This window comes from Brassica oleracea, chromosome C1 (assembly GCF_000695525.1).
Source record: "Brassica oleracea var. oleracea cultivar TO1000 chromosome C1, BOL, whole genome shotgun sequence".
NCBI lineage: Eukaryota > Viridiplantae > Streptophyta > Magnoliopsida > Brassicales > Brassicaceae > Brassica > Brassica oleracea.
In genome coordinates, this window is record NC_027748.1 from 38,159,842 (window position 1) to 38,173,583 (window position 13,742).

The 13,742-nt window shown below is 39.2% G+C and overlaps 2 protein-coding genes across 2 annotated transcripts; one reads left to right on the top strand and one right to left on the bottom strand.

Moving 5' to 3' along the window:
- Nucleotides 1-3,884: 3,884 nt before the first annotated feature.
- On the bottom strand, nucleotides 3,885-4,546 carry LOC106339397 (cytochrome P450 72A11-like). The gene is made up of 3 exons (XM_013778200.1): nucleotides 4,270-4,546; nucleotides 3,963-4,180; nucleotides 3,885-3,905 (listed from the first exon to the last, which is right to left on the bottom strand). Exons 1-3 carry the CDS (start codon nucleotides 4,544-4,546, stop codon nucleotides 3,885-3,887), a joined length of 516 nt encoding a protein of 171 aa, XP_013633654.1.
- Nucleotides 4,547-6,598: 2,052 nt separating this feature from the next.
- On the top strand, nucleotides 6,599-7,048 carry LOC106339407 (uncharacterized protein At4g02000-like). Its single transcript, XM_013778211.1, has one exon. It carries the CDS (start codon nucleotides 6,599-6,601, stop codon nucleotides 7,046-7,048), a length of 450 nt encoding a protein of 149 aa, XP_013633665.1.
- Nucleotides 7,049-13,742: the final 6,694 nt, after the last annotated feature.

Here is a 13,742-nt window from a genome sequence, read left to right on the forward strand (position 1 = left end):
GGGGGTCTGGGCTTGAGAAGGCTGGAGGAATTTCAAATGGTCTTTGAGTTGAAAAGAGTGTGGAATTATTTTCTGATGGAGGCTCCCTATGGGTTGCTTTGCTCAAGGCTAGTGTGTTCACTAACCATTGTTGTTGGACCATGACAGATTCTCAAAGAGTCTCTCCAAATGTCTGGAGCATGATCAGAGCAAGAGAAAGTGTGGCAGAGTTCTTGAGATGTAGTGTTGGAGATGGATGTACCGCAAGCTTTTGGTACGACTATTAGACAGATCTAGGGCCACTGATCTTGGATTTGTGCGCTAAAGGTCCACATGATCTAAGGATCAACCTTAAATCTCCGGTTATCTCAGCAACGGTAGATGGAAATTGAGGTTTTCCTCCGGCAAGATCTGAAGTGGCCGAAACTTTGCAGATTGTGCTCTCAACCATGACCCCACCTCACTCGGATAGGGGTGAAGACAAGTATCTTTGGCGTGATGGGGCTGACCATTTCGTTCCAAAGTTTTCTTCTAAAGAAACATGGCACCGTATCAGGGAGAGAGCTCTTGAGGTCCCTTGGTTTGATCTGATATAGTTTAAAGAAGAGATTCCAAGATGTTCATTTGTGGCTTGGATAACAATACTCTCCCGGCTTCCTACAAAAGATAGATTTTCCTCGTGGGGCATGAATGTTCCTACGCTTTACGTTATGTGCTCTTATGGATAGGAATCCCATCAGCCCTTGTTTTTTTTGCGCCCATTTGTCTCACATGTCTGGTCTCACTTCTCTGGAAGCGCTTGGCAAGCTACTCTATCTTCTATGCTTGATGTGGTAGATATTATAGTTGTCTCTCTTCGGTTGTGTGTGGTGATCAAATTGTTGATGCATGTTATTTTTTATTGAATCTGGTGAGAGAGGAATTCTCGCATCTTCAAGCAGGTGGTCACCTCAGAAGAAGGGGTGATCTCGCGTGTTGATCGGATGATCTAGGATCGGCTCCTTTCCATCTCTCCTTCAATCCGGCTATTCTTCTCTTTCACCTATCAGCTTCATTAGCTTTGTTTTATTTTTCTCTTTTGTTTTTGCATCCTTCTTGTGTAATAAGTAGATTTCTACAACCTTAAAAAACCCATAAAAGTCCGGTATAAATTTTAACATTTACACTAAATATCGTGATTACAATTATTATAAATAATGAGAAGACTCAAGTGTCAAGCAACTATAGGATAACGATTTCCGCAAGCGACATTAAAATCATCAAATAAGATTTGCATGTCTCAAGCCCTTTGGAAAAAAAAATTGCATGTCTGTCATTGGTTTCTCTGACTCAGTCTCAAGAAAAATGATTATATAAAACATTATGATACTTGTGGAAAATAAATGTCAATTATAGAAATTAACGTTCGTTCCTAACTTTCTTTTTGAGTAATTCATTTATTTTACAACTTGAGTTATCTGTTTATATATACAGTTGTACTCAAAATAATATAGTTTGAGGTATTTTAACATATGGGTGAGATGCAAAGTCGGTCCATTAACTAAAGCATGAAAAAGACATACAATATCACGGATCTAAAAGAATCTCAAATCTTAAGCCACATAAATAGTATCATTTAATATATCAATGTAGAGCAAGGTGTCAAGTGACAATATTTAAACATTTCAACTAAAGTTAATCTTTCATTTTGCATCACACTTTCATCGTCGTGGTGACCTTTTCTAATAATAAAAATACTCTCTCCGTTCTTTAATGATAAACTTTTTAGAAAAAAAATTTTGTTTTAAAAGATGTATTTTTTGTGTTTTCTATGATAAAATTGTAAACTTCAAGAAAATTAATTAATTTTATTGAATTACTATTAGTTTAAAGTTATTGAAAATTGAAAATTGCAGAAAACGATATATTTATTATTATGGTAGTTTAATTTGTTTTTTTAATATGTGTGAAAATGTTTAAAAGTCTATCATTTAGGAACGGAGAGAGTATATACCAAGTCATTAAACTATTTAATAATTACATTGTATTGGAAACGTGTAAAGTCGGTATCTCTGGATCACAGCACAAACTGATAAAAGCCTCCGTAACCAAAAATTGTTCCATACATTTGATCATTGCTTAAAATAACATGTTACAAGTTCATATAATATATCAAACTTGCAGAAAATTTTGAGATTTCAGGCTTAGCTTTCAGCATAACATAGAAGTCAACCCAAACTTTTAGGCGACCTGACATATTTTTAATATTCTTGAGGTTCTTTTTAGTACGGATTTTAAATACTAGATCGTGTTGTTTGATATATTCATTTGTTTTGGGTATGAATTGACATATTCATTTTTAAGGTAAACCGCAAATATAGTTTCAGTTTTCTTGCTACTCCTTCGATTGGAAAACGTTAATTACAAAATTTCTTAATCATCTAAACTAATACTAACATTATCAACAAGTAGAGCAGAAAATTCACTAAAATTGAGTAGTTTTTTTGTTTACTTGTTTTCATCCACATGGCCGTTTTAAGACTATCAAAACAGTACCAAGGAGAAAGTTTACCACATGATAAACATAACTCTTGTTTTATGAAAAACATTTCGTTTTATCTTTATTCAAATGTGGTAGACATGCAGATTTTTTTTTCTAGTTTTGTTTGGTAGCCTTCAAAAAGAATCAACGAACCTAATTCATAGCTCAATCAGTGTTCAATATTAAAAACAAATCCTTATCAATTAACATTAATCATTATGCTAATAAGTTTTTGTCGCCTGTTACATCAAATAAAAGAAAATATCTATTAACGCATAACACCAAAACATCCTTTTCAATCTGCTACACCAGAAATATACGGAGGATCTTTTACCAAAAAAAAAATATACAGAGGACCATAAGTTATTTATACAGTTTTTGCTGAGTTTCAGTCTAATACATATATATTATTATACACAACAATAATGCAAACACATAAAGTTGATAAAAGAAGACAATAGAGGATGCTGCATCATGTCAATAAAATCAAAATATAATGCATACCATAGTGGTCCAGTGAAAGTGGCAGTAGAAGTTGCATGTGGTTTAGGGCACATCAACAATTGCGTATGTCGTGTACTTGTCCAAAAGGCATATTCTTTTATTTTGAAACAGAGAATCCACAGAGAGTTTTAATACCAAGTTCCACTGAGAATAGAGACAAAGATGATTAAGTATCTGCCGTAACCCACAAGGAAACTCAGAGGTTGAAAGGACATAATAGTCAGAGACGCATTTTCAACTTAAAAGCATGGTTTTAGAACATAACTTGACTAATCTTATTTCTCTTACATATAATAAGCTCATATGAAGACATCACACGTGTTATGGAATGGAACTATATCTTGTGCATGATAAGATGAGCACCAAACTGTGGGTGAAGGGTGAACACCGTGTAAGGAGCATGTACATAGGAAGGAGAAAGATCAAAAGAGAATCTCTGTAGAATCAATGCCATTGCCATCTTTGCCTCCAACAATGCAAAATTTTGGCCTATGCATATCCTTGGCCCCCAAGAAAATGGAATGAAGGAGACTTGGCTCTTTGCTGCCTTTGAGATGCCATCTTTGAATCTCTCAGGTTTGAACTCTGCTGCATCGTTACCCCATTGTTGGATGTCGCGTTGGACTAGCATAGCATAATAGGTAGAGTGATGTTGACGCCACCTGGTAGCGTCACGTCGCCTAGCTTCATCTCTTTGTCAAGGCACAAACTGGATCAGATCCAAAGCAACCAACATACATACATGTATCATACCTAAACAAGGCCGAATCTGAGATTAGAAAGTCATAAATATTTTTAGGTCAATCTTAATAATATTTTTTTTTTGATAATTTGAAGATCATGTAACCTATGTATAATAACTCTTTAGCCGAATGTTTCATTAGAGTGTGTCTAGAACCAACTATGTACATAAAGTACGCTAATGTGATTAGGGACTATAGAAAAATGAAAGCAATACCTTGATTTTGTCAAGGTGGAAAGCAGGGTTGATGATTCTTCGGTGTTTAGCCCATTTATCACCGTCATAACTAAAGAGTCCACTGGCTACAAGTCTGCTCAAGGGGAATGTATTTGGCTTCTGGAAATCATAAATCTTGTTCAGCACTTCCTTGATTTGCTCGGGGTTCGTAATGGTGATGGTTGGTATAGGTCCACGCCATGTAAAAAAAGTCCTTCCTGTTCCAACCACATACAGATACAAAAATTAAAACCTTTTGTTCTTTAATATGTTCCTAACAAATAAATATAGGAATCAAGAAACCTACCGTAAGTCTTGAGCATGTGAGAGGGGAAGGGCAAGACACGTGGGACGATATCATCAGTTAGTTTGATGGGTTTGGACCTTGCCTCCGTCGTCATGCTATATTCCCTTTTCACATCTCCAACAAGTAACGTGTAAGGAGTTCCGACAAGACCTTGTCTTCTCAGGTAACTCTCAAGCATCTTTGGTTTAAACCAAACCCAATTTAGAGTTCTCCATATCCACCTCAATACAGCAGCTATAGCTACTGAAACTGTTACTGACGCAGCTGATGCTTCCATTTTCATTCTTAGAAACGAGTGAGAGATGGATAATCTGATGGCATTCTCGGGATCTATATATATGCATGAATGTGGTGATGACCTCACCACTGATGTCATATATATTTGATGTTTTGCACAAGAAGCAAATTTGGATTTGTGTGAATATTAGCTATAACTTGCGTAAGGGGGAAAAGGCATGACCGTCAACCTTTTGACATTTCTTTGTCACTACGTCTGTTTAAGAAAACATTAGTCAAACATTAGCAATGGTTGGTTTTAACTTTTCAACTTTATAAAAATATGTTATTGTCTTTGTGAATACGTAAATTTTTGACTAGTGTTTACATCTGCATGAATGTATTTCTGTCGATCAGAAAATTTGGATTTGTGTGAATATTGGCTATAACTTTCGTAAGGGGTAAAATGCATGACCGTCAACCTTTTGACATTTCTTTGTCACTACATCTCTTTAAGAAAAACTTAGTCAAACATTAAAAATATGTTATTGTCTTTGTGAACATGTAATTTTCTTGGTCTTTTTTTTCCGTTTTAAATATGTTTGTGATTTTATTCAAAATTGTGTTGCCATATGTGGTAATTCGTATCATACAGTAGAAACTCTATAAACTAATACTCGATATATTAATAAACACGCTAAATTAATAAATGTTTTTTGGTTCCGAATTAAGCCAGTTAAAATTATAATACAAATTGATAAAATAATAAGATAATATATTTTTAGAAAATCCTATGTGAATATATAGTCTTATCAAAATCATAAACTAATAATATATATATATATATATATATATATAAATATGTTTGCTTCTCTCCTATGCTGCCACCTAAGATGTCACGTCAGAAAGTCATGCGTTTTAGATCTGACACGTGTTCAGATAAGTAAAATTCTGCGTTTCATTTAATCGAGTTATGTTTCGTTTGTTCACATGTTAATGAGCTTCTAAACATTTAATTGGCCCAACGGAGAGAGGCTGTCTTCCCCGATGGCGTGACCAAAAATTAAAGCTCATGTCCTCTTCGATCTACACCAGCTATGGAGGAGATATGATGAATTGATTGAATCAAATCGACGGATGTTCAAAAAAAAAGTGAATCAAATCGACGTGAAAAACCTCTGTGTCAAGCTTTAATTGCGTCTTTTCGTCTTCTGTTGTAATCTTCCAAAGCGTTACGTAACAACCTTCATAAATGCTTCCATGATTTCTCATTCATTGCATCTCGCTTTATCCTTTTTTCCTAGCAATGAATCTCCACCTATAAGAGTTAGGCTACGAATACGGGTCAAACAAGAATATACAAGTGCAAAATTCAAAGGGACTAGACGAACGGAACTTTTCTCCCAGGCACGTAAGTCAAGAAGAGTCTTTATCCAGTAAACTTTTCTTACCACCTGCAATTACCCTCCAGACTTTACCGTTCTAGGCAACTCTTGCAGAAAACTTTCGAGGGTTTTTTCAAATTCTTTCCTGTTTAACGCTTTACCCACCAGCCACTAATCGAAACAGCTCTTTAACCACCGGGTTCTTCCCCCGACCCGGGTCGGAGGGACCGCCGGCGACAGCTCCGACATCCTCTGGTTTCCCTTCAATGGCAAGCAGTCTTGTTATGACGAAGCACTTAAACGCGCTGGCCCAAGATGGAAGGGGTTGAGACCAGGAGCTTATAATCTTTAAGGGAAGTTTCCCTAGAAAAGCTTTTCTAAACAGATCCAACCTTTCTACAATCTCTCAGTGTGTACTGAGCAAGGAGACACCCAAAATCTAGAACAAACCTCTGAATCCCCAAAAGGACCGAAGCATAACAATGGCAAGACATCTCTAAACAACCGAAAAAGGAAAGGCTGTAGCTTTGGATAGCCATGAACCACCACGAAAGGCCAGAGTCAGGATTCAAGCCCCAGACACCACGAACCTGATAGCTAAGCACTCCCTCACTTTGATTGGGAAAGTCACGAACCCTTCGGTGCAAAAGGTCTGGTCTCTAATCCCATTCTTCACTGAACACTGGAACACTGAAGTTAGACCTATAGGAGCAGACCTCGGACAAGGCATGTTTCAGTTCCAGTTTGAACTGGAATCAGACCTACTAGCTGTTCTTGAGAAAAGACCATACCACTATGCTAGATGGATGGTCATACTCCAACGATGGGAGCCTACTATCTCACCTTCCTTTCCGTCGCTGATACCTTTTTGGATTAAAGTTCAAGGTATACCTTTACATCTCTGGGAAGAAGGTACAATCAAAAGCATTGGTGAGGATATCGGAATCTTTGAAACGTACGAGATTACTCCCACCTCGGTACGTATGAGAGTTCAGATAAACGGCCGACTACCCCTTATAACATCCTTTGTCATCGAGTATTCAACTGGAGAAGAAGTAACCGCCACGCTGATATATGAGAAGTTAGAGAAACACTGCTCAAAATGTTTCCAACTGGACCATGAGATTAAAGACTGTCTGGCTGCAAGGGCAGAGAAGAAACCTAAAGAAAAAGAATAGAACAGCCTACTTGAGGAAACAGCTAACAGGAGAGTTCCTGAAACAACAACAAAAAGGCAAGCTGAACCTTTCCGGTTCACAGCTTCAAGAAGCAAGGAAGAGTTTACCTCTCACTACCGATCACGAACATCGGACTCTACTCGACACTATGACCGGCCTTCTGCTTTCAACCGACTGTCTCAGGACCGGAACAGAGAGCACAGAGTCTGGAAGGAAAAGAATGTCTCCTATAGAGCTATAAAACACGACCCAAGAAGACATGAGTATGATCGCAGACCTGGATCTTATTATGCTAGGGGAGAGAACAGAGTCCCAGATGCTAATGAGCAACACTTCTCAGAAACATCACAGCATAGACCCACCTACAGAGAAATCCAGAGGGAGGGCCACTCTATCAGACAAGAGGAAGGTGGCTCACCTAGAACACATCAGAGCCCTTCTGCTAGGGGGGGTTCCCCTACAGAACTTACAAACACCTATCCCTCAGGAAGCACTGGATGTAGCTTTGGGCGAAATCCGAGATGTAATGAAGCAATATACAAGTTGTGCCGATCCGACTGAGAGTGCTGCTAGAAAAGAAAGACTTAAGCAAGCATAGGAACATGGACAACTACAAGAGTCCGCAGCTCAACTGGCACTTGCCACGATAGCCACCCAAGCTATTGATGCTCCCACAGTAAGGGAATCACTCAGCACTGAACGAATTCCGGCAACACTCCGACTAGGCCCACCACAACCGGTACCTGACCAAGAACGGAGTCCTAGTACAACCAAAAGAAAGCCAGGTCGACCTCCAGGTAGGAAGCAAACAGCTGGAAGCCCCTTGATGGGTATTGGAGCCAGCTCGCGCAAGCGAAAGACCCAACAATCCAAGCCTCCCTTGGCCAGAAGAAAACTCAACCCTGAGACTGGAACCTCTGCTCGAGTTCCTACCTCCAATCGACGCAAGCCAGCAAGCTCAAAGGACACAAAAGCAGCAAGTGGCGGGCACTCATCGGACTCACAACCAATCTGTAATCTGATACCAGCGATCAAGAGAAAGAAGAAGATGGATTTTCACAATCCATCCGATCGGGTTCTTAGCCATTGCAAGCTGGAACTGTCAAGGGCTGGAGAATCCCGAGACAGTTCGACGGTTACGGGAAATCAAAAAACAGATCTTCCCGGATATACTGTTCTTATCAGAAACTAAAAACCCCAACGAGTTTGTTTTGAAGAAGCTGGAACAACTGGACTATGAAGACCATGTCTTAGTACCTCCCTTAGGACATGGAGCAGGAGGCCTGGCCTTACTGTGGAAGAAAGAAATAAATCTCTCTGTACTTTCTGCTTCAGCAAACTGTATTGACACCAGTATTACCTTTGAAGGAAAAATTTTCTATTCTTCCTTTATCTATGGAGATACAGACATAATCCAACATAGAGAGATGTGGAATAACCTGGTTGATATTTCTAACTCGAGAGACGCGCCCTGGTTTATTACCGGAGATTTCAACGATATATTGAGAGCTGACGAGAAAACTGGGGGTCCAGTCAGGCTTGAAGGTTCTTTTAGCGACTTTCGTACTTTCTATTCCGAAGGAGACCTCTTTGACCTTAGACACTCCGGTGATCCCCTATCATGGAGAGGACAACGAGGCACTCATCTTGTGCGATGTCACCTGGATAGAGCCGCAGCCAACACAGCTTGGGCGGAAAATTATCCATCAGCAAGGAGTCAATATTTAGGCTTTGATCTTTCATCGGATCACAAGCCGCTCATCTCATATTTTGAACCAAATAGGAAGAAACGGAAAGGGCTCTTCCACTACGATAGACGTCTAAAGGACAATGCTGAAGTGAAGGAACTAGTCCGAGAAGCCTGGCAAGGTGACCGCAATGCACCTGTCTCCGACAGGATAGCACACGTGACAAGAGCAATATCAGAATGGAATAAAGAACAAGCTCGCAACAGCAAACTTATCATTGAAGGAAAAAGAATCGAACTTGATGAAGCGTTGTCAAGTGATCAAAACGACACGGGCTTGATACAGAGAATCTCTGCTGAACTTAACAAGGCGTATGAGGACGAAGAGGCATACTGGAAGCAAAGAAGCCATTTTCTATGGCTGAGATTAGGTGATCGGAACACGGGTTTCTTCCATGCCACATCCAAAAAGAGGAGACGCGCCAACACCTTTACTGTCCTTGAAAATGAAGAGGGAACCGTGGTTCACAAAGAGGAAGATATTGCGATGGTTATCGTTAGATATTTAAAAAAAATGCTCACCAGCCAGGATGGAGACAGGGAGGAGAATGTCCACCTCGCACTCAGACCAATCATAACCGAGAAGCAGAACAACGATCTCATCAGACTACCCTCCCCACACGAAATCCACAACGCTGCATTCTCCATTCATGCGGACAAGGCTCCGGGTCCGGACGGTTTTTCAGCGAGTTTTTTCCACAGCAACTGGGAGAACATTGGCGTGGATATAGTTAAGGAAGTACAGGGATTCTTCTCCATTGGAGTTCTTCCTGAGCACATCAATGACACCCACGTCCTACTGATCCCGAAGAACAAGAACCCGCAAACGGTTGCTGACTACCGTCCTATTGCCTTATGTAATGTGTATTACAAGATAATCTCCAAGATTATAACAAAGAGACTCCAGCCCCTGCTCTCATCACTGATCTCAGAAAACCAGTTGGCTTTTGTACCGGGAAGAGCGATCTCGGACAATGTTCTAATCACTCATGAAGTTCTCCACTACCTCAAAACATCTAAGGCGGAAAAGCATTTCTCAATGGCAGTTAAAACTGACATGAGCAAGGCATACGACCGTTTGGAGTGGGAGTTTATTGAACTGGTCTTACAGCGACTAGGATTCCATCAAGTGTGGATAAACTTGATCATGCAATGTATATCCACTGTTACATATTCTTTTCTCATCAACGGCTCGCCTAGAGGAAAGGTATCACCGAGTAGAGGTATCCGTCAAGGAGACCCACTCTCACCATACATATTCATCTTATGTAGTGAAGTGCTCTCGGGACTTTGTAACAGAGCACAAGAAGAAGGAAGACTACAAGGCGTTCGAATTGCAAGGGGGTGTCCCCGAATAAATCATCTCCTCTTTGCTGATGATACAATGTTCTTTTTGAGCACTAATTCAACCTGCCGGGCTGCCTTACGAGACATATTACAACGATATGAGGAGGCCTCGGGACAAACTATCAATCCCGAGAAGTCAGCCATCACCTTCTCGAAGCATACTCCTTCGGATTTGAAGCAAGCAGTCAAGGATGACCTCCAAATTCAAAAAGAGGGCGGTACTGGAAAATACTTGGGACTACCGGAGCAATTCGGTAGGAAGAAGAAGGACCTCTTTGCATCAATAGTGGATCGAATCAAGCAAATAGCAAGTGGCTGGTCAACAAAATTTCTCTCTACTGCGGGAAAGATGGCCATGCTGCAAAGTGTTCTCAGCGCTGTACCGTCCCACTCTATGACTTGCTTTAAACTCCCCATTTCGCTATGCAAGAGGATACAGTCTACGGTTACTCGTTTTTGGCGGGACAAGAGGAAAATGGCGTGGATTGCATGGGAAAAGCTTGCTCAGCCAAAGTTTAGAGGTGGACTTGGATTCCGAGACTTTGAAAGTTTCAACGATGCTCTCTTGGCTAAATTGAGTTGGCGCCTAACTCAACACCCTGGAGGACTTTTGGGACGCACTTTATTTGGAAAATACTGTGCAGCGGAGGACTTCTTACTCTGCCCTGAAACGGATGCGATCTCCCATGGATGGAGAGGAATATTGATAGGACGAAACCTGCTACTACAGAATCTAGGTTGGGTGATCGGAGATGGCCAAGACATCAAGATATGGAGTGACCCATGGCTCAGTTTCGTAAAACCGGAAAGACCCATTGGCCCCCCACCAGAGAGGTACACACAAAGCACGGTTGCTGACCTGCTGGTTACCGGAACTACGGAATGGAATTTGCAGGAAATTAGACGTATCTGTCCTGCCTACGAGCAGCAAATTCTGAGTATAAAACCAAGCAAAAAGGGAGCGAAAGACAAAATGGTTTGGCTAGGTACTAAGTCAGGAGAGTACTCGACAAAAACTGGATATGCAGTTGCAAGCCTGTCCCAGGTTGATGAAGATGACCAAAACAACCAAAACATGGTTGACTTCAACTGGAATAAATGCGTTTGGGGTCTGAACACTCCACCAAAAATCAAAATGTTTGTATGGAAAGCTCTGCGTAGAGCCCTCCCTGTGGGAACTAGACTGATCGAGCGACATATTAACGTTGACCCAAGATGCAAGAGATGTGGAGAACCTGAATCTATAACTCATCTTCTGTTCCACTGCCAGTTTGCGAAGGATGTGTGGCTCGCTGCTCCCTTCAACCTTGGCTTTGACAGTAGCGGAATTCTAGATTTAATGGAATGCTGGGAACACCTAAAGAACCTAACGTGCTTACCCCCGACAGGTCTAGCTACGGGAAACCTCCCCCCCTGGATACTCTGGTCGCTTTGGATAGCCCGCAACAACCTCCTTTTCAACAACAGAACTTCGAAGCCGGAGGATATCCTCACTAAAGCGATTGCAGGAGCAAGAGAATGGCAGAATGGACAAGAGAAGACACAACTACCAAAAAGGAACCTAGTTCCAGCAAGAACAAGAGAAGAGAGAGTAAAATGCAGGACTGATGCGGCTTGGAAAGCTTCTGGAAGTATTGCGGGTCTTGGGTGGAACATCATCGATGGAAATGTGCCTCTTAGTTTTTCTGCCTTTGAGCTGAATGTCCACTCGCCTCTGGTTGCGGAGAGCATTGCAATGAGAGAAGCTATGGCGAAATGCCTTGAATTGGGTCTGGACTCTGTCTGCTTTGAATCTGATTCATCTCAGCTGATAAATGCCATAAATGAAGAGAAGATACCACTGGAAGTTTATGGAATTGTATCAGACATCATCCTCCTATCCTCTAGTTTTACCTCTGTTTCTTTTTATTGGATAAGCCGTGATGTTAATGCGGTGGCTGACAACTTAGCAAAACAATGTTTGGTGGTTGCAGAGGCTTTTATGGCCGAGACTTAACTTTGAATGAATGAATTAGTTGTGTTAAAAAAAAAAAAGAATCTCCACGTATAAAAAGGTAAAGTTTCATCTCTTGAAAATCATCCTCACAAATCTAATAGCATTCGATATTTTCTCATTATAATAGTTAACTCATCTATTCGACTTGCTGATCTGAATTATGGGTTGTTCACCTTAGAGGTGAGGTTGCTCAGTTTCTGGGAAATTGACATGCTTTTTATTGATTCTAAGACATTTTGTTTTTAAAGCATATCTTAGTATTGAAATAATTTGTCTTTACGAAGAAGGTTGTATAATCTCAAAAAAAATTAAAAAATTGTATCTTAATGAGGGACTCTTTGAAAACAACAAAGTGTCTTTACGAAAAAATAGAAAGACATACATATCCCTCAGTTATGTCATCGATATGGTAAATGTGCTGAAGGAACCATGACAGAGGAAGATGTTGTCTTGAGAGAAAGTTCAAACCAAAAATATGGCATGAAAAAGTATAAAAGTTTTCCGTTTCCTAAATCTGAGGAACATGTCCTCATGAACCAAAGTGGTCATCAGAAGAGTTAAAAGTTTTTTCTTTGGTTTCTTAATCTAAGATGTGTTATTTGTTTTGGTTTTTGGAACTATAGAATGTTATATCTTATGTGGAGGGGAAAAAATAAATACTATGGAACTAAAGTAACTATAAATGTGTGGAAACAAAAGATATAACAGCAATACGAGTTCACATTCTCGCAGATATGGCTTCTCAGTGACTTATTCAGAAAGTATCTTAATAGCATAGAAGCTGGTTGGCAGGTACACTCAGTTAACTTCTAGGGAGCGTGAATTTGATTTTCATTATCTTTTCTGTATAATGATTTGTGTGTTTTAGTACAGATTAGCCGGATTTATATGGTGACAAACTGACAACAATACAAAGGCTCTTTACTTACTGGACTGTAGGTTCTTTAGAAAAAACAATTATGTTAATGTTTTTAAAAATTTGAAGCTTCTTAAAATAAATATAGTATTATTTGTATAAACTTTATATTTTTACTATGTCAAATTGAAATAGAAATAATAAGAATATTTCTATTATTACATTTTCTTAATTATTTTTGTTAATATTGTATTATTTAACGATAGAGAATAATGAAAGTTGTTGTCATTTTAATTCAAATCAAAAATATTTATTAACAATAACAATATGATCTCAAAATTATTTCCATTATTTTTTGTTTATAATATTATTTTCAATACATAATAATTTTAAATGTTTCATAAGTTAATATAAATTCATGTAAAATAATTTTTATAATAACTTCCCGCCCGTAGGGCGGACCGATCCTAGTATATATATATATATATATATATATTAATTTATAGAGTTTTTACTATATATGCATAAGGTCAAGAGTTTGAGTTTTCGATTTCAGTTATGAAGATTTATAAATTTGTTCAGAGTGATATAAGCTTTGATAAGTTATAGACAGTTTTATACGGGTTATAAAATCAGAGAAGCATTATTGATTTAAAAGCATGGTTTTATAATATTAGGATCTGCAAAAATTTTATTTCTCTCTCATTTGCAAACATCACACATGCATGGGTTATGGAACTATAGCTTG